The sequence below is a fragment of the Pagrus major genome, chromosome 20, assembly GCF_040436345.1.
Source record: "Pagrus major chromosome 20, Pma_NU_1.0".
In the NCBI taxonomy this organism is placed as follows: domain Eukaryota; kingdom Metazoa; phylum Chordata; class Actinopteri; order Spariformes; family Sparidae; genus Pagrus; species Pagrus major.
The window spans coordinates 6,744,003-6,762,982 of record NC_133234.1 but is presented as its reverse complement, the minus strand read 5'-3'; the positions used below and the strand labels follow the sequence as shown (position 1 = coordinate 6,762,982).

Sequence of the window (18,980 nt, the reverse complement as noted above, 5' to 3'; positions counted from 1 at the left end):
AAGCCTTGTAAGAGTAGCAGCATTACATAGTAACGTCAACTATCAAGTCGTGTTGGGTCGTTTATGTGTTTGTCGATATTCCCAACAGCACGTGAAAGCATCATTATTGCGTATGCCGTCATCAGAGAAGCTTCATCTGACGAGAGTCACACTAATGCTGTGCACGAATGTATCTGTTGAAGTGGTAAGAATTGATGTTGTGTCATTTTGTGTTATATCTAGACGGTGAGTGTGAAATTGTGCGTTAATGTACAGTTAAATCACCAGACCGTGTTATATTTAGACTATTATTTGTCCCCAAGAGTCCTAACTTACGTTAACAGACTTGATGCCAGGCTAACGTTAGCGTTAGCTACGTTAGCCTTTCCTTTCACTTGGCTGAGTTGATGTGTGATATTACTGCTTTATCATGGCTTTGTTATTGCCCAGTCCGATAACTGGCACTAACACAATTGGGGCAATTTAATGTTTTTTTTCCTCCCTTCTGAGAAATTCTATTAATATATAATATTTAAAATGTGATATTAACATGTAAATACTGAGAGATTAAGCCGTTAAGTGACATTACTGTCATTGTGTGGTCTGTTGGATGGATCAACCTCTTCCCTTTCTTCTATTTATCACAGAGGTGTCAGCTTTTTCTTCAGTGATGGATTCCCAGAATTCCAACTTGACCTGCATCATATGTCTGGAGCGTTTCAGAATCCCTGTAACCATCCCCTGCGGTCACACCTTCTGTCAAACGTGCATCACCAAGCATTGGGACACCAAGAGCAAGTCTGATATCGGACCTCAGTGCCCTATCTGCAATGAGAAGTTTACCACCAGGCCCATCCTCAAGCGTAATGTGTCCCTGTCAGTCCTGACTGAGGCTGCGAACAGCAGCAGCCACTCTTGTAGAGAGCTGCACATGAGGGGAAGTGAAGGGGCCAGAGCCATGCAGCTGTGTGATCGGCATAAAAAGCCTCTGGTTTATTACTGCAGGCAGGACAGAACATCTGTGTGCTGTGAGTGTGGCATCTCTGAGTGCGAGAGCCATGAGAAGGTGTTGCTGGAGGCAGAAAGGGAAACTCAAGAGGTAAAGTAACACAATGTTACCACAAGAGTGGACCAAATTATAACACTGTCCACTTTTCTCTAGCATCAAAGGTGATTGTGACTGTGACTACGTAAAACCTACTGTGTCAATGTGATGTATTTTCATTCCAGCTGATGCTGGAAAGGAAGAGTAAGGAGGTGGGGAAACTCATTGAAGAGACGGAAAAAAGTATTAAGGACTTGGCTGAGAACATCAATCAAGCCAAGGTGAATTCTCAATAGAAGCCCTTTCTTATGTGAAAAGAAGCCTTAAAGGAACAGTTCACCCAAAAATAAAAATGTTGCCAGTTGTCTACTCACCTTCATGCCAAAGTCAGGTTAAGTTTCGTTGTCCACAAACATTTCTGGAATTTTATAGCAAAACAGCGTGGCAGCATTCTTCTAAATAACTGAAGTAGATGGGGACTTGTTTTAGAACGTTAAAAAACAACCAATAAAAAACATACAATGGCTCCATACAGCTCATCTGGTGTCACCCAAGTCTCAAGAAGCTTTGAGATCCCAAAATGTTTTGTAAAGATATTATGTACACTCTTGACGCACGGTCGAGCTCATGCACCTACTTCAAACAGGGTGTGTGCTAACACTTTTAGCTTAGCAGCTACAGTGAAGATGTGGCTTTAAAAAGGAAGTTAAGAACATCTTTATAATCGGTTAGGGATCTCGAGGCTTCTGGAGACTTGGATAGCCCCAAGCAAGTTGTATGGAGCCATTTTATGTTTTTTTATATATATTTATTTTACATTTTAAAACAAGTCTCTATCTACTTTAGTTCCAAAAAAGTTTTGTGGACTACAAAACTTCACCCGACTTTCCATCAGCATGGGGGTGAGTAGATAATGACTGAATTTTCACTTTTGGGTGAACTTTTCCTTTAAGGTTTCACTATGTTTCAGACTATTTTTTTCAATGTTTCAGAAGGTGACTTAACGCAAAGTTGTGGAAAGAAAACATAGTTTGGGAGTCCTGTAGTTCAGGGTTTTGTTCTACTGTGTTTACCAATAATTGAACAGAAAGTTTTCTGCTCCATTCCTCTTTGCCTTGATTGATAGATTTTTAATGAAGTTCAGTCATCCCTTACGATGTTTCAAACTGATCCAATAGAAATTTAAGCTAGTGGTTTTTTTTTTCAGCAGTGCTGACCCTCAGCGGCTAAACACATTGGCACTTCCTCCAGCTGTCTCACAGTTAAAGCCAATTTTAACATGAAATCAGGCGATTGATTATTTTCCTTGCATACCAAAAGACTTGTAATGTGTTTGCATGAAAAGATCAAGTCTTAATTGACAAATCTACAGCACAGAAACAATAAAGCTGGAGATAAAGCAAAATAGTTAGGATTGGACACCTTTACAATGTGTTCCCACTTCCTCAAAGCAGGTATCTGATTCTGTATTTTCCATCAACAGGTGACTCTTCAGCAGACTTCAACCTGGGTAAATGCCAAGTTCTCCAGCCTGATTAAAATACTGGCTGAGAAGCAGGAGGCTACAGAGCTCTTCATTGAGGCACAGCAGGAAGCTGCCATCAGTGAGGCAGAAACATGGCTAGCTGAACTTGAGGAGCGCTCCAAGATGCTGAGAGAGAGCCAGGGACAGATAGCAGCTGTACATAACCTTTCTGACACAGAGCTCATCAAGGTTTGTACCCCTGCTGTTATTCTATCATTCATTCAGCTTAAATGGAAAAACTGTAATGTAACACTACGACTATACTGCACTTCAGCGTGTGTTCACATGAACGTGTAAAGTTTGACATCAGGGACTTTATGGCAAAAACAGTTTTCCATCCACAAGCTGTTGTGGATATAAAGTGTAATGAAGAATGACTTTGGTCACCTTTGTTTACCTTAGTTTAGTTTATTAAATGTATTTATTTCAGGGACTGAGTACTAAATACATCGATCTCAAAAAAGTGGAAAGATTCTTTGTTCCAGAGTTAGCTACTGTCCACTGAAGTTCATACATGATGTATGCTTTGTCTGCAATGCAGAAGAGAAATAAGCACAAACACTGCTGTTTTGGCACAAGACTAAGAAAAGAACAATAATGAAACTGTCAGATGTCTGAAAAAGGATAGATTTAACTCTGTCTTTGGCTGTAGGTGCCTCATAACAAAGACGTGGTTAAAAACAGCACTGTGCGTGAAGAGATTTAATTGCCTTGCACTTCTGACCACACCCGACAGTGGAGATAAAGCATTCAGCAAGGTGAATATTTCTACTGCTAGATGGCAGCAAAAGCAGTATCATACCTCTGCGTAGTTTAGACTGCAACCGATACAAAGCTTTTATGACTTACTCGCCCGAGTTTGAAAAACACTTGTTAAGGGAATTAGTTATGTGTAGCTTTGACTGCATGTTTATGTATGTAGGGCACAACAAGAAGCACAGTTAGTTACTAGAGTAGCAAACAGTTACAAATTAGAATAAGAATACACAAAGTGCAGCACACAAGTTATTTATTGTTACTGCTGATACTCAGTATGTTGTCACAGGAATGTCTGTTGACTATTGTTTGAACACTACTACTACTACTGTTTGCTAGAGCTGGGCTATGGCATTGTCAAATATGACAATGTTGACTCAATAATTTGATGTTGATAATGATAAAGACAATGTTCGGTTTTAATTGACACTATTGGCAGTTTATTAGTTTACAGTCATGGTTGACAAAAGTTGACATTCACTTGTAAAGAACATGTACAGTTGCATCTAAAAAAAAATGGAAGCCCTTTTCCGTAATTTAATTCAAAAAATGAAACTTTCATATATTCTAGATTCATTACACATAAAGTGAAATATTTCAATATTGCCTTGTTTTGTTTTAATGTTGATGATTAAGGCTTACATCTCATGAAAATCAAAAATACCATATATTTAAATATATTTCAAATATTTTTTCCCCTTCATGTTTGTAGGTGGGGTGGGCAACTCATCAGTAACACCTTTCAATATAATGTAGTCCATCACTAAACTACTGCAAGCTACAACCTCAGTAATGACTAAATAAATAAATAAATAATAAACATGTACTTACAGTCGTGATCAAAAGTTTGATCTCTTCACAGGAATCAATGGTCATAGAAGTTCCACGTCTCAAGGATATTCCCACAGATGTAATGCCAAACCTTCAAGATCGACTGAATGGCGTCACAGATGTCCTGTCCCGAGTCTCCAAGCTGTTGTCTGAGGACCTTGAGAAAGCTGTGAGCACCGCTGTGGGTCTGGACAAAGATGGTAATCTGCCTTCAGGATTGATTTATCCTCTGTAGCAATCGACAGTATCTTGATCCGTCAGCAGTCTCTTCCTTGATCTTTTCTATTGTTTTCTCAAGCCTGTCATTGGTCTTCAGGTTCTCCTCAGGATAAGAGGCCAATCCTAGCTGTGGTTCCCAGTCCAGCTGCTCCATGCTACCCTGGCGGGAAGGAGGGCCTCAGTGCTTGTAAGTCCTGTCTAACATTTGAAACTGCAGCTTTGCAAGTATTTACCTGGTTCTCTGGCTCTTCTGATAATGAATCATTTGAAAAAGTGCAGAAGGGGAATGAGTTTCAGTGCTTGGATGACATTAATTATGAGCAGTCAAAAATGAGGATGGCCAAGATCATACAGTGCCTTACTGGAGGAAAAAAAACTATGTGAACAGTGTAGATATCAGTTCCTGCTTCAATCGGTCGGATTCCTTTCTGTCTCCTTACAGACCGATGCTCTCTGACCTTTGACCCTCGCACTGCCAATGGGCACCTGTTTCTATCCCAGGAGAACCGGAGGGCGGAGCACCTGACCTCTGGCCCACGACCCGTCCCAGCTCATGAAGCCCGCTTCGATCACACCTGGCAGGTGCTCTGCTTTCAGGGCTTCACCCGCGGACAGCACTACTGGGAGCTGGAGGTGTCTAAGCCCTGGGCCTACCTCGGGGTAAAGAAGCATGCATGTTGTGTTTGTACACTGATTGGGCCCTGACACACCGACCAACGGTCGTCCGTCGGCCAGTGTTGGTCCAATAAAGAGCATCTGTGGCCCTAGTTGTTGTGGTGTGTCCCGCATACTTGGTACTAAACAGCCCTTGAGACGTAATGGTAATTTTGATGACCCAACCATTACCTTTTTGACACAAGGCTGTGGTTCTCATGCTGCTTTTGTCTACATGGGCCGCAAGAATGAACAGACAATGAAAGTTTCTTGTAACTGCTTTAAATAAAAAAAGATTCCAGTCATGCTAGCAGCTCTGTGAGACTGTACTTAGGCACAGGGGGGCTTTAAGCTAAATGCTAAGATGAACACACCAAGAGTCTCCAAATGACAATACTAACATGCTGATGTTAAATCAGGTATGTTTACCATGTTGGTCATTTTAGTTTAGCAGTTTAGCAATAATCACGTCGTACAGCTGAAGCTGGTGGGACGGTCATTAGTTTTACAGGTATTTTGTCATAAAACAAAGTTTTGGACTACTTAAAATTTTGGCTTGATGATGAAAAAAGAGGAAAAGTCAGGGGTGCACCATTTCTTACAATTCATGCTAAAAGGGGACCTGAAAGTGTGTATCAAATCTATCAAATTTTATTGTTGACAGTTACACCCCTACACAGCCCTCTGGTTTCCTTAGCGCAGCACACAGTTCACCCACATCCTCTCCCTCACCTCTTGACAGGTTACCTACGAGACCATCCCCAGGAAGGAGAAGGGCAAGAGGTGCATGGTAGGTATGAACGAACTGTCCTGGAGCCTGCAGCTGGACGAGCACCAGATCAGCGCCTGGCACAACGGCCGGCGGGAGATTCTAGTCGGCCACTCACAGCACAGCCGTATCGGCATGCTGCTGGACTATGAGGCGGGAACACTCACCTACTACGGAGACGGGCAGACCAGGCTCCACGCCTTCCACTGTGCCTTCACCCAGGAGCTGTTCCCCGCCTGCTGGATCGGAGAGGGGGTCAGCATCACCCTCTGCTCCACATGAACTGACTCAGAAAGTGAAGCTACAAAGGGAGCTCGGTAATAAGAAGCACTATCAAACATGGGTACTAGCAGACTCAACATAGAGGATCCCCCTTAACCTTTTAGGAGTTTTCTTTTTCCCTCTTGACACTGACTACATTGTTCTAAACAGAAGAACTGATAGCGATGAGTTCTCTCCTCCAAAACTGGCCACTTGGCTTTGGCTTATTCACATTATCATTTACCACATGACAGTAACACAGGAAAAGGTCACAAAGTGAGTAGTTTAAGAAAATACCCTTCAATTTTAGATAGATGTCTGCTTTCAGGTTGGAAAAGAACAACTCAGTATGTCAGACTATTGTACTTTCAGTACACAAAATGTCCTTGTTCTCCATTTGCTAGGTAATACACATTTTTACAGGTGACCTCACAGGCAAATGACTCATGAAATACAATCATGATCCATTGAATCCACATACGTGTGGAGGTCATGCTGTTGTATGCTGTGTGATTATTTAGACCCCAGAGAGTTTCAGAGGAACAGTGTTCAGTGCTGTGTCCATTGTGTTGTTTTCAGTGTGCAGGACTACAATTACCCCTGCACATGTGGCAAATTTGGCTGGTCTTAACAAATTTGTGTAGCACTAGACAGATTTAACTGTGCCTGACTCCGCCAAACTGCTTTTATGAAACAGTTGAAACAAAAAATTTTGAGATCTGCTTATTTGCTTTCTGGATGAGCGGCATGAGTGCAGACGTGAGAGAGTTCATGTCTGTACAGTAAATATGAAGCTACAGTCAGAGGCCATTTAGCTTTGCATAAAGACTGTTAATAGGGGGAAACAGCCAGGCTGGCTCTGTTCCAAGGTAAGTAAATCAGCCTACCAGCACCCCTAAAAGACACTAATAAACATGTTGCACCTTGTTGCTTGGCAACCTGCAGAGATGCCAGTCAATCACTACACCCATAAATAGTCATAACCTTGTTTGTACACTTTTGTTTATTTATGGTGTAAACAAGATTTAATGTATTAAGTAGTGAACTTTGGTGGTGGCTTCTGCTACCTTTGGACAGAGTCAGGCTAGGTGTTTCCCCATCTCCAGTCTTTATTCTAAGCTCATGGCTTTAGCCTTATAATAAAGGTGCAGTATATATGAATTTATATATTTCTGGTGCTCACTACAACACCTTACCAGTGTCTCTTGGGCCTAGAAACCTCCCTTCAGCACAGCGGACTGAGCTAACTAGCTGATGGCAGCTACAGTCATGGATGGGAGAGAGAATACAGTTATTAGCAGTTAGCTGTGTCCCTGATGACATGCGGCTCTCTATTTGTTTGCTGTGTGAATTCAACAGTTGGCCAATTCGTACATATTGCACCCTTAAGCCCACAGACATGGGCTGCAGTGGAATAGTCTGTTTGCTCAGGAAGGTTTCTAACTGAGTGAAATGACCTTTAAGTATCGAAGTGGCAGCCATGATTAGAGCTGTTTGAACTCTCTAAATGCTAAGGAAAGGTGCTTAATGCTTTTTTTCTTTCTCAGCATAGCGTTCACTGGACCATCCTTTACGAAACAAGATAATGCTATCCCGCAATTTCTTATGACCAAAGTCTAAATGCAGTTGGATTCTCTTAGCACTGTGGTTCTGAATTCTTCCCTTGACCTTATGACATTTTCCTGTGAGGTCAAGAGAAAGTGTTTAGGGAAAGACATACTGTATTTGACAGGAACCATGGAATGGTATCATGGTACCAAGCTTCTAACTCTCTGCAAGAAATCAAATAAGGGTATTTTTATAATGACTGCCCCTTTTTTTTTTTTGTCTCACCTGAGACACACAGTATACACACATAAACAAGTCATTGCACTATAATACAGATGAGAAAGAGTATGAGACATTTTTGCAACACTTTAAGAAGACATTTGTTGAGGAATTGCAAAAGCATAACTTACAATCACTTACAACCTACAATATTGCCCAAGCTGTCAGAAATCTGTCAGTTCTACTGGTTATACTTGAATTTGGAAAGTTACATTTTTTAAGTGAGAGAAGCAGCCTCGAGAAAGAAAATAAAATTTAGAATCATGCGTGTACAACCTCAACTAGTTTTCATCTCTTGCTCAAATTCAATACACAGACACGCAGGGCAGTACGCCACTGCAGGGCATACTAACCACTTACCACAATTAATTTCATGAGACATTGTCCTGGTAAAAGTACAATACCTGCTTGTTGTACATAAGCAGTCAGTGAAAACAATGTTTGAGGGCTGTATGTCATTAGAGAATACAGAATTGAAAATGGAGTGCCATTTTTTAATCATCTTGGGATCTGAGCATGACTGCACAAACAAATCGCCCTGTCTGTACAGTCTCGAACCTGTGATGCTGACAGTGTTGTGACGGAATCTGCTGTACTGTACAAATGTTGAAAATAGACTTTTGCCCTTTTTCCTTATGAGCACTTAGAGGGCATAGCTGTGACCTTTTGGAATGTCGAGGCACTTGGGGCTCAGGACGTTAGTCTTTGGGAAACTGCTGTGGATTTGCACAAGTTGTCCAGAAGTGCAGACGAGGACTACTGACTCTGAGAAGGGGGAAACAAGCACATTTCCAGGCTCTTAACCCTCCTGCTGACTCTGGAACATGTTTGTTAACTATACAAATGCACTATGCTGTGTTCAAAGTGGAATACCCATCATTGTGTGATATAAGAAATGCTCATTGTAGAAATAAAGACAGGTCTGTTTCACATCAATCAAGATCCATTTAATAAAATCAAATCCAATGCTTACATGCATTAGTTGAGGTCATGCTTTGTTTTTCTTACTTGAGCCATTTTACATTAATTATTCAATAAATTGGTTTGAAATAAATACAGAGCTTTATTATCATTATCATTATTATAATCATTATTATACACAGAGCCATGACAGAGCAAAGAGGAGCCTGATGCATAGCATTCTGAAAGTGCAAAGAATCAGCCACAGATGTGCAACAGATACAGTATATAGATTAGTGACCATAGAGGAAGGAAGAGTAGAGGCTCAGATACTGATGTCGGATCAGATCTACAGACTGATCTCAAACCGGAGCTTTAAGATCACAACCACACAGAGTAGAAACAGTGAGAACATCCTCTGACAGTCTTGTTAATGTTTAAAATATTTGTTAGAAGAATGAAAGGTGAAGCGAGCTGGCGGTGAGTCGGACCATGGGTGTTCTCGAATGTTCAGAGGCATGACCAAACAGGAAGTGACATCATTTGGTGACTGCTCTGCTCTTGTACATCATGAAGATAATCCCTCCTGGCAGTAGGTCCCCCCAGGCCCTGGTGGCCCTCGCTTTCTGCTCTAATCCAGGATCAGGGATTCACTGCTGGGGCTATAATCTTTGTGCTCCTCTCATCCGCTAAAACATGTCAAAGCAGAGCGAACCACCCTGCAATATGCTCTTTTACAAAAGCTAGTTTTTCTCTAGGTTAGTGTTCTTGAGAAAATATTTTTAAGTCTACATATTAAAAGCCTGTACACACAAATAATAGAAAAATAAAACACTGGATTCAGCTCGTCTCTGAAGGGATTAGCAAAGTAACTAACATTATCCGATTCAGTCTTGCTTAATAGACAGTCATAGCAAAAAAAGTTAACTTGAATATTAAAGTTTAGAGTGGTGGGGGACACCTGCAAGGCAACAAATGCTAAAATAGCTCATCAGGTTACAAAGTTTTTATCAACTACATTGAAAATAGCCCCCAAATCCTGACAACTTTGGCCAGAATAATCTTCTTGGTCCTCTAGCTACCAATACTTCTAGTTTCCATCAAGTAAAGGTAATTCTGAAGAGAATGAAGCTGATTACAATACATGAATCAGTAAAAGGAATGTAAAAAGTAAAGGCTGAGGCAGGAAAGCGATGGAATGGGCAAAAGTGAAACCAAAAGGACTGAGTTTGTAGGGGACTAAGAAGATGAAAAAGAGGGGATTATGTTATAAAGGAAAACTTTGGTCTTCCTGACGTCCGGTTAATGGAATGAGAAAAGAGGTGATCCAGTAGGATGGAGATTACAGGAGACAGAGAGGAATGAGGGTGAAATATGATGGTCTACTGGTTCTTCTTGTCCTCTGGAGGAGAGTATGGAGGAGGCTTGTCCTATGGAGAGAGGAGAGTTAGGCTATAAGACAACAGTACTGTACGATGGCCCATTTTGAGCATCAGTGGCATATTTAGTTATGACAGGCCCCAGTGCACACACACAGGGCAATGGTGATGCAGTCAAACTGCCTCTTTTCTGCTAGGAGAGGGATCGCTCTGTTTTACTTCTGTCTCTTTAAGACAGTCAAAAACAAATGGCACAACTTTGAATTTAATATGAATTCTCTGAACACCGGAGTATTTCCGAGGTTAGAATCTCTTTGCACTTTAAAAGGACAAAGTGATGGTGAATATGTCCTGGAGGTATAGAGAAGCTGACACATCAGGCATGGCTTCTTAAATGCACAATGGACAAAAAGAGACCTTCCTAATCTACTGTCAGAAGGCTCTGTAGTCTTGGACTGCTTAGAAGACTAGTTTTCAGTCAAAAGGTCCTCAGACAAACGCTGTGTCAAACCAACAGCGTTTGAGAAGCTGGAAGCAGTGAATGTTGGTGAAAAATAACTCCTTTAAGTGATCCATCCTCAAAACAAACAATTACTAAACTGTTTGTTTCAGCTCAAATTCGGTAAATATCTTTAAATGACACGCAAGTTAATACCACGAAAAATCTTGGGATCGGAAGAAGTCTCTTTGATATCTTTAAAAATGATAGAAGCACTGGAAACAATATGCATAACAGTCAGGTGATAAATGAAATGAAAACCTAAATTACCGAAATTGTATTATCAAATACAATGTCTAGTTAACTGGTAGATCAACATCAGCTGTGTAGCAGAGTAATGGAAGGGCGCTGACCTGTGGTAGGTACACATGTGTAGGAGGCAGGGTGGCACAGCTGGCGCTCGCTGCTGCTTCAGCTGCTTTTGCCTCCGCTGGGAAAGAGATTAGGAAAGAAAGATGAGAGAAGGGAGGGGAGAGGGTGTTAATTAAACACGGTTGTACCATTATTGCCTGGGATTAATACAAAATAACCAAAGCTAATCAAACCTGAGGTACAACAGGTGGTGTAATGAGGAGGGGGAAAAGACATGTAGGCAGAATTAAGACGGCATTACTCTGTGGCATCAGCTCATAGAACTATTACTATGTGGAGTGAAGGGATTTTCAAATGATTTTTTTGTTTTTAAATATGTAAAGCAACCTGAAATATGGACTTGTGCTTTCATGTGTGGCAGAACACACACTGGTTGAATCAATCAGCATCCTAAGAGGAACTTCTGGCAGCTATGGGCATGGTTTGGATGTGACGACCAGCCAGAGAAGTGACTGTTCCTTTGAAAACAACAATGTCAGCTCCTCAAGAGATTAGCATAGCTACTGTAGCATCAGTTATATCAGAACTAGAGAGTATATTTAATTGAAAGGAGAGCAAAGAACAGCACTGAAGGTTTTTCGAAATGGAATACATGCTTTTGCTCTCCTCCTGACTGGCTTTAGTAAGAGTTTGATTTACCAACAGACTTTGCGGGTGGTATCGCTCTCCTACTGTTGACTGATCTGACTGGATGAAGTAAGCCCTTGCTTTACAGTGGTAGACATCTGGTTCATCCAATCACCTGCAAAGATTTTTGGGAAAGTGCCTACCCAAACAGTTTCTAGCAGCGCCTTTTCAGATGGTTCTGAGTAACACACCATCTGGCACATCAGATGAGATATGATTAAGAATGTGACAAAAAGAAAAACAATGAGTGTGCTCAGGTGTCAACTCCATGACAACGGAAACAACTGACAACTAAGAGATGTGGTTGGCAGCGGCACCTACCAGAAACAGCTAGTAAGTGGACTTTGAGATACATGTTTTCGGTCAAACTACTGTTTTCAGGCTCAAGAATGATGTTTGAGGCTCAGTTCATCATGATATGATACCACTGAAAGATAATAAAAGATGATACTATATTACTGCCCAGCCCTACAGGTGGGTTCGTTTAATACAAGAAGAGATTTTAAAAATACTAGAGATTCTATTAGCCAAAGTCAATTCCGTTCCTAAGGTAAGCTCCCTACAACAACTCGAGCCATCACTTTCTTTACATTTTCATTTTTATTTACATCTGCGGTGAACTAGGGCAGTCACCATCTTGTTTCAAATCAGTGAGCACCTTCCCGCCATAGGGACTGACCTGCTGCTGAGGAGGGGAGGTCTGGGTCATGTGGGGGCTGCTGGCCCAGAGGAGCAGAATAAGGAGGTGGAGGTATGTAGGCCGCAGAGGCATCAAATGCTGGGGGATTGGGGTAGAATCCACCTGGATAGCAGCAGCACAGAGTGGATTAGACCAGCTGCAGTGAACATGTTCACTAGACTTGAGAGAGATTTGCATCAGGGAATCAAAGTGATAATAACTATGTCAAATATTAAAGCTCCTAACAACAAAACCAAACTGGAAAAGAGAGGCAAAGTGTAGGCTTACTATATTAACTTTAATGACATGTAAACAGTACAATATTACAATCATGGTCAAAAGTCTACATACACTTGTAAAAAAACATGTATATAATTGGCAGTCATGAATTCCAGTGATCTCTATAAATTTAGTTCTTAAACTCTCACTTTTCTGTGATGGAATGAGTGGAACACATACTACTTTGTCACAAAAAAAACATTCATGAAGTTTGGTTCCATAATGAATTTATTATAGATCTTCTGAAAATGTGATCAAATCTGCTGGATCAAAAATATACATACAAACTCTAATATTTGGTTATATGTCCCTTGGCCATTTCCAACTCAATAAGGTGCTTTTGATAGCCATCCACAAGCTTCTGGTAGTCCTCTGGCTGAATTTTGAACCACTTCTCTTGACAGAATCTGTGAAATTCAACTAAATCTGTTTGCTTCTTGGCATGTACATGTTTCTTCAGCACAGTCAACATGTTCTCGATGGGGTTCAAGTCAGGACTTTGAGAAGGCCATTCCAAAACCTAAATTCTAGCCTGATTTAGACATTCCTTCACGACTTGTAATGTGTGTTTGGGATCATTGCCACTACCATGCTTGACAGGAGGTATGGTGTTTTAGGGTTAAAGGCCTCTCGTTCTCGCCTCAAAACATATTGCTTAGTCAACAACTCAACTTTTGTTTCATCTGACCACAGAGTTTTCCTCACAAAGGTTTTTTCTTTGTCCAGGGGATCAACAGTAGATTTACTGTATGTATATTTTTGACCCAGCAGATCTGGTCACGTTTTCAGAAGACCTATAATAAATTCACCATGAAGACAAACTTCATGAATGTTTTTTGTGGCAATGTAGTATGTGTTCCAATCATTCCATCACAGAAACAAATTGATTTATATCAGTTAAAATATAGTATACTCTTCTTGCATGGTGACATTTCGTCTGGCAGAGTGAATCTCATCCATTAAAGGTGCAGAGAAACTGCTCCAGATGAGGTTATAGGCCACCATGAAAAGAGTACGTCAAACAGAGGTACGAAGTAAGATTATTCTTTGCAATTGCTTTGTCAGAGGAACAGGGAAGGCTCATAACAGTTGTTTTCTGATGTGTACGAATCAAGGTGATACTGATAACTATGGCAATTATTACAGCCTCTACCTTGTGGAGGTGGGTTGGGGTATGAATAGCCAGGTGGAGGTCCAGCAGGGTACATCCCGTTAGCAGGGGGAGGAGGGTAAGCGTAGGCCCCGTTCGCCATGTAGGGACATCCACCAAACCCAGCGGTCACAGGCTGACCTCTTGATGCTGCAAGACATAAAAGATTAAGAAAAAGTAGAGACAAAACATCAGTGCTATAACAAGAATTTTATGATACTGCTAGTGTTGATCTGTAACACATACCCTGAGCTGCGACCTGCAGCATGTACTGGCCAAACTCTATAGCTCCTCCAGCAGCGAAGACAATCTTGAATGCAGCACTACCCTCCCAGCCACCTGTAACAGAAGAAACACAAGGAGGAATCCATGTAGTTACCAAGTGCTGAAGAAATTTATGGACACAGAACACTGTGCTTTCATGTATAACCTAATTGCAGTAATGGAATGTAACTAAGTAGATTTAATCAAGTACAATACAATTTTGAGGTACTTGTACTTTACATTTTCTGCTACTATACACTTGTACTCCACTATAATTTTGGAGGCAAACATTGTACTTTTTACTCCACTACATTCATTTGATAATTTAAGTTACCCTGCAGATTGCATACTGCATCAGAGCCAAAGCAACACATTTTAAAATTAATGTATTTTATGAGCAATCGAAAAAGATAATCAGAAAAATGCTGAATATCTGATAACGATAATCCAATAATGGGCCAGGCCAGTAATTAGATTACCCCCAGTATACAGTATGTACATACATGTAAATATATGTATAATTTACTTTTACTTGTAATACTTTAGTACAAGTAAATGTACTTTAGTTTAGTGCACTTCTCGAGTATGACATTTGGATTCATTACAACACTGCCTAATTGACAAACATGTCCTGTATCTGCAAACACATACCAGTTGTGGTCACAAGTTTAAATACGCTTGTAAAGAACATGTATATCTTGGGGGTTATGAGTTCCAAAGATTTCTTAAACTCTCACTTTTCTGTGATGGAATGAGTCAAACACATACTACTTTGTCACAAAAAACATTCATGAAGTTTGGTTCAATAATTAATTGTAGGTCTTCTGAAAATGTGACCAAATCTGCTGGAACAAAAATAAACATACAGTAAATCTAATATTTGGATAAATGTCCCTTGGCCATTTTCACCTCAATTAGGTGCTTTTGATAGCCATCCACAAGCTTCTGGTAGTCCTCTGGCTGAATTTATAACAGCTCCTCTTGACAGAATCTGTGAAGTTCAACTGAATTTGTTAGCCCACATGTTCTCTGATTCTAGCCATTCCTTTACCACTTTTGATGTGGGTTTGCGATCACTGTCCTGTTGGAACACCCAACTGCACCCAAGACCCAATCTTCTGGCTGATGACTTTAGGTTTTCCTAAAATTTGGAGATAATCCTCCTTCTTCATTATTCCATTTACTTTCTTTAGAGCACCAGATCCACTGGCAACAAAACAGCCCCGCAACTAATACTACCACCACCATGCTTGACAGTATTAAAGGCCTCACCTTCTCCTCGTCAAACATATTGCTGGTCATTGTGGTTTGGCCACAACTAAATTCTTGTTTTGTCTGACCAGAGTTTTCTTCCAGAAGGTTTTTTCTTTGTCTGTGTGATCAGCGACAAACTTCCGTTGAGCTATAAGGGGCTGCGTCTGGAGTGAGGGCTTCTTTCCTGCACTTTATACTTACAAACAATTATTTGCACAGTTGATCTGTAACTGCTTTGAAATGAATCAAAGTAACTTTCCTGACATGTTCAAATCAATAATGCACTCAGATCAACGCTGAGCTCCTTAGACTTTCCCATTGTAGAGTTTGTGGCTGAGTCTAATGGCTGTATCAACCAAGCCCTATTAAAATGGGCCCAGAAAAGTCATCAAAAGTTATCAATCAGAGTCACTCAGAAGGAGTTAAGAGGCTATGCTACAAAGCAAATCTGATTCACACAACTTATGTAAACTATTGACCATGACTGTACACCAGTACACCTACCTCCAGGCTCTGCGGTGACAGTGCCCTTGATGTAATTGGCGCCCAATACAGGTTGTTTGATCTCACAGCCTTTTATTAGGTAGAAGGGCATCATGAAGGACTGCAGTGCATCCCGTCCTTTCGCCACGAAGATCACCTGGGAGAAAACAACAGCAACTAACACATTAATTCAACAGGCAGTAGAATAAGAGTTCTGCAGGTTGTTGTGTGCTCGCTGTGGCAGCATTAAGTCAGCTTGAGGTTGTGGCTGAATAACAAATCAGCCATCTGGGTCCTGTCTCTCACCCTGTATGGAGTTAGGTAGATGCTGCCCTTCTTGCTCTTTCTGAAGGCTTCGGGCAGACTGTCCGCATCACAGAAAACCAGCTCTACGTTGTCATAGTTCATCAACACACTGGAGACAGAAACAGACACAAAAACACAACCAATTAATCACAGGACATAACACACTGATGACAGAAAATCTAATTTTTCTATGACATATCTATCACATCATATTATTAGAAACTGACATTAATTACATGGGGTTTTGTTTGATTAACAATATGACTCAAACACTTTCATAACCTTTGGCTTAGCTTAAAAAATAGATCATTTGGTGTTGTGCAACTTTCCTTTTACTAAACATGGCTCATCAGTTGCTTACAGTAAATAGTACTATGGTAAAAGGATTAGGCTTACCTTCTTCATGCCATCTAGTGACAGGGTTTACTACTGGTAATGGGTGAGCCGTAATGGGTTTATCATTACGCACCAGCATGTTCTAGAAGAACCTGCCACTGATGTTAAATCATTTAAACTCTGGTGACTTGGTCTGGATGTGACAACACAAAAGAAACCTTTTATAACAGAGCAGGCCAGAGTACTGATGGTGAAGTCAATAAGCAATGCAGCAGCGATAAATGCTATGTTGTTGTTACAGTATGATTAAATAACTACTTAACCTCGATATGTTTGTCCGAATATAACGTTTAAAACACGTAAATATTTATGTAATCATGTGTAGCCTGATACGGTTGACTGCAGTGATGATATAACAGGTTGAAGGCCATGTTTGGACTTCGAGTCCGAGACCCGGTTCCGTAAATGCAACGCGAATATTCTATTAAGAAACATGGCGTTGTAACGATTAATGTAGCGTTAATTGCTATTTGGTATTTACGTGTCTATTTGTTATCGTTTAGCCACGTTTAATTTCGTGTTATATGTGATATACCATAAAGCATGTTGTTGAAACAAAGTGCTAGCTGTCGCCACCACATTTTAGATAGTTCAGGTTAGGTTATATGAAAAATAAGCTAACAGAGGCTAAAAGTTATCATTTGAATGAAGTTAGCGTCTGTTAGCTGTTATCCTTTGTGTATTGCGTCAGGAATGTCAAATGTGCTCGTTTTCATGGCACGCAAAGCACACATTTGTGTCTTTACTTGTACATTTATTCTCTAGTGACGGTCTCAACGGAGAGTGTAAAACGTGCTTGGTTAACGGGACCTGCTAGCTAGCTCGTTGCACCCGCTACCGTTAGTTACCTTTCACTGTTGTTGATGATGACTCCGCCGGACTCGGAGTTGTTCTGGTTCAGAGTCATGTCGCCGGGTCCCCAGACTCTCCGACAACAAAAAGATTATCTTAAAGGTTGTGTTCTTCTACCAGACAACGTATCTTCAGGCCTAGCTGCAGCCTCGGTGGCCTTTCACTCTCCGGTGGTAACGGTTGTTGTGATAATGCTGCTGAGTTTGCGGTTGCACCTGCCCTTCCGCCATACGTGGGAAATGCCCACAGCGTGACGTCACGCACCTTTTAAAAACGATGTGTGTTTACGGGAAAAGGGAGATTTCATGCCCCATTTGAAAGGAAAAGTGCCAAATGAGTCCATGTCCAATTCTATTTCTTCTAACTTTTTGCCATCTTTATTTACTTTTATATACACAGATATGTTTTCTTTGCAGAATTGTTATCTCTTCTCCTTTTCTTCTTCTTCTTCTTCTTCTTCATAATAAAAATAACAATAACAGTACAAAATGTCAACATTATAAGAAGACATAGACCTAGATTTGTGCCATTATTATTACAACTATTGGGCTTTTTAGGGCAGTAAAAGCTTTGTTTAACACTATTTGTGTTGTTGATATATGATTTATGTGTTTTTTCTAGAAATCCCTGGAATATTTTATTTGTATTTTTGTATTTTGTAATTTTTAATTTGTTGAAGAAAAGAGGGGCTTACTATATCAACTTTAATGACATGTAAACACTTTTATAATATTACACAGCATGTATCCTTGTAATCTGTATATGTTTCTGTATATGTACAATTGTATATATTATCTACTGAACATGGATTCACACACATTTCATTGTGTGTGAATGTCTTGCTGTTTCTTAGATTTATATCTGTTGTAATAGAGTATACTCTTGACATTTCCTCTGTTAGGGTGAATCAGTGGAATCAGAAGTATGAAATAGGACTCTTCCTTGCAATTGCTATGTCAGAAGAATGGGCAAGGCTCATTACAACTGTTTTCTGATCTGTGATTACCTGTGCATATCCAGTATAAGGCCTGTGCCTTTTACAGTAAGGGACAGCACTTCCCAGATTGAGTCAAGGAAAGGAGGTTGCAAAACTAGCCGCACGCTTGTGAAAGATGCAACAAGATGCAAATTCATGGGGTTGGTTTGCAAACAATAGTGGAGGTCTTTGTCTGTTTGGCCCTCTCTTTGTCTCTCTGACACACACGCACACACACTGTTCCAACCACAAAGTAGGACAGACTGAAATTGACTTTTTTATGCAAACGATATAAAAAAGATATAGTAGGTTGTGTAAATGTTGTATTTAATTCAAATTGCCGGGTCACATAAAGTTCACTAGCTATAGCTGTTCACTTCTATGTATAATACACAGGATATGGTGTTACTTTCACTCCTGCCCAAGTCCACAATTCATATGTAGAAGAGGCCATGAGGCAATGACACTATTGCTGGGCCTGACATGCAATACAGTTCATTTGTCCGCTTATCTAAATTCTAGATAACACTATAACTAACTACTATATTATAATAACCATCATTAATAAATAAATAATAACTTTACTTTAACTCACTGTTAACAAACAATGACATACTTTATTTACCATTCATTGAGCAATTGTTTATTGTAAAATTACAAATATTGTTTATAATACTTTATAATTGGTTAATAAATAC

The 18,980-nt window shown here is 40.3% G+C and overlaps 2 protein-coding genes across 2 annotated transcripts; one reads left to right on the top strand and one right to left on the bottom strand.

The window, feature by feature from the left end:
* The first annotated feature begins 117 nt into the window (after nt 1-117).
* Nucleotides 118-8,838, top strand: trim65 (tripartite motif containing 65). Its single transcript, XM_073489415.1, has 8 exons — nt 118-184; nt 627-1,078; nt 1,210-1,305; nt 2,508-2,738; nt 4,168-4,336; nt 4,453-4,542; nt 4,798-5,015; nt 5,752-8,838. Exons 2-8 carry the CDS (start codon nt 650-652, stop codon nt 6,058-6,060), a joined length of 1,542 nt encoding a protein of 513 aa, XP_073345516.1. The 5' UTR covers nt 118-184; nt 627-649; the 3' UTR covers nt 6,061-8,838.
* On the bottom strand, nt 8,792-17,525 carry wbp2 (WW domain binding protein 2). The gene is made up of 8 exons (XM_073489417.1): nt 17,303-17,525; nt 16,059-16,167; nt 15,774-15,909; nt 13,998-14,090; nt 13,755-13,901; nt 12,323-12,445; nt 10,998-11,074; nt 8,792-10,196 (listed from the first exon to the last, which is right to left on the bottom strand). Exons 1-8 carry the CDS (start codon nt 17,359-17,361, stop codon nt 10,149-10,151), a joined length of 792 nt encoding a protein of 263 aa, XP_073345518.1. The 5' UTR covers nt 17,362-17,525; the 3' UTR covers nt 8,792-10,148.
* Between the last annotated feature and the right edge of the window lie 1,455 nt (nt 17,526-18,980).

What these genes read in the sequence shown, in the direction of transcription:
- trim65 (XM_073489415.1), top strand. Translation starts at nt 650, where the DNA reads ATGGATTCCCAGAATTCCAACTTGACCTGCATCATATGTCTGGAGCGT. An exon ending in CAGAAAGGGAAACTCAAGAG is followed by an intron (nt 1,079 to 1,209) that starts GTAAAGTAACAC and finishes TTTTCATTCCAG; the next exon opens with CTGATGCTGGAAAGGAAGAG. An exon ending in CTGACACAGAGCTCATCAAG is followed by an intron (nt 2,739 to 4,167) that starts GTTTGTACCCCT and finishes ATCTCTTCACAG; the next exon opens with GAATCAATGGTCATAGAAGT.
- wbp2 (XM_073489417.1), bottom strand. Translation starts at nt 17,361, where the DNA reads ATGACTCTGAACCAGAACAACTCCGAGTCCGGCGGAGTCATCATCAAC. An exon ending in GCTGCAGGTCGCAGCTCAGG is followed by an intron (nt 13,902 to 13,997) that starts GTATGTGTTACA and finishes TATGTCTTGCAG; the next exon opens with CATCAAGAGGTCAGCCTGTG. An exon ending in CACATGTGTACCTACCACAG is followed by an intron (nt 10,197 to 10,997) that starts GTCAGCGCCCTT and finishes CTCTCTCCATAG; the next exon opens with GACAAGCCTCCTCCATACTC.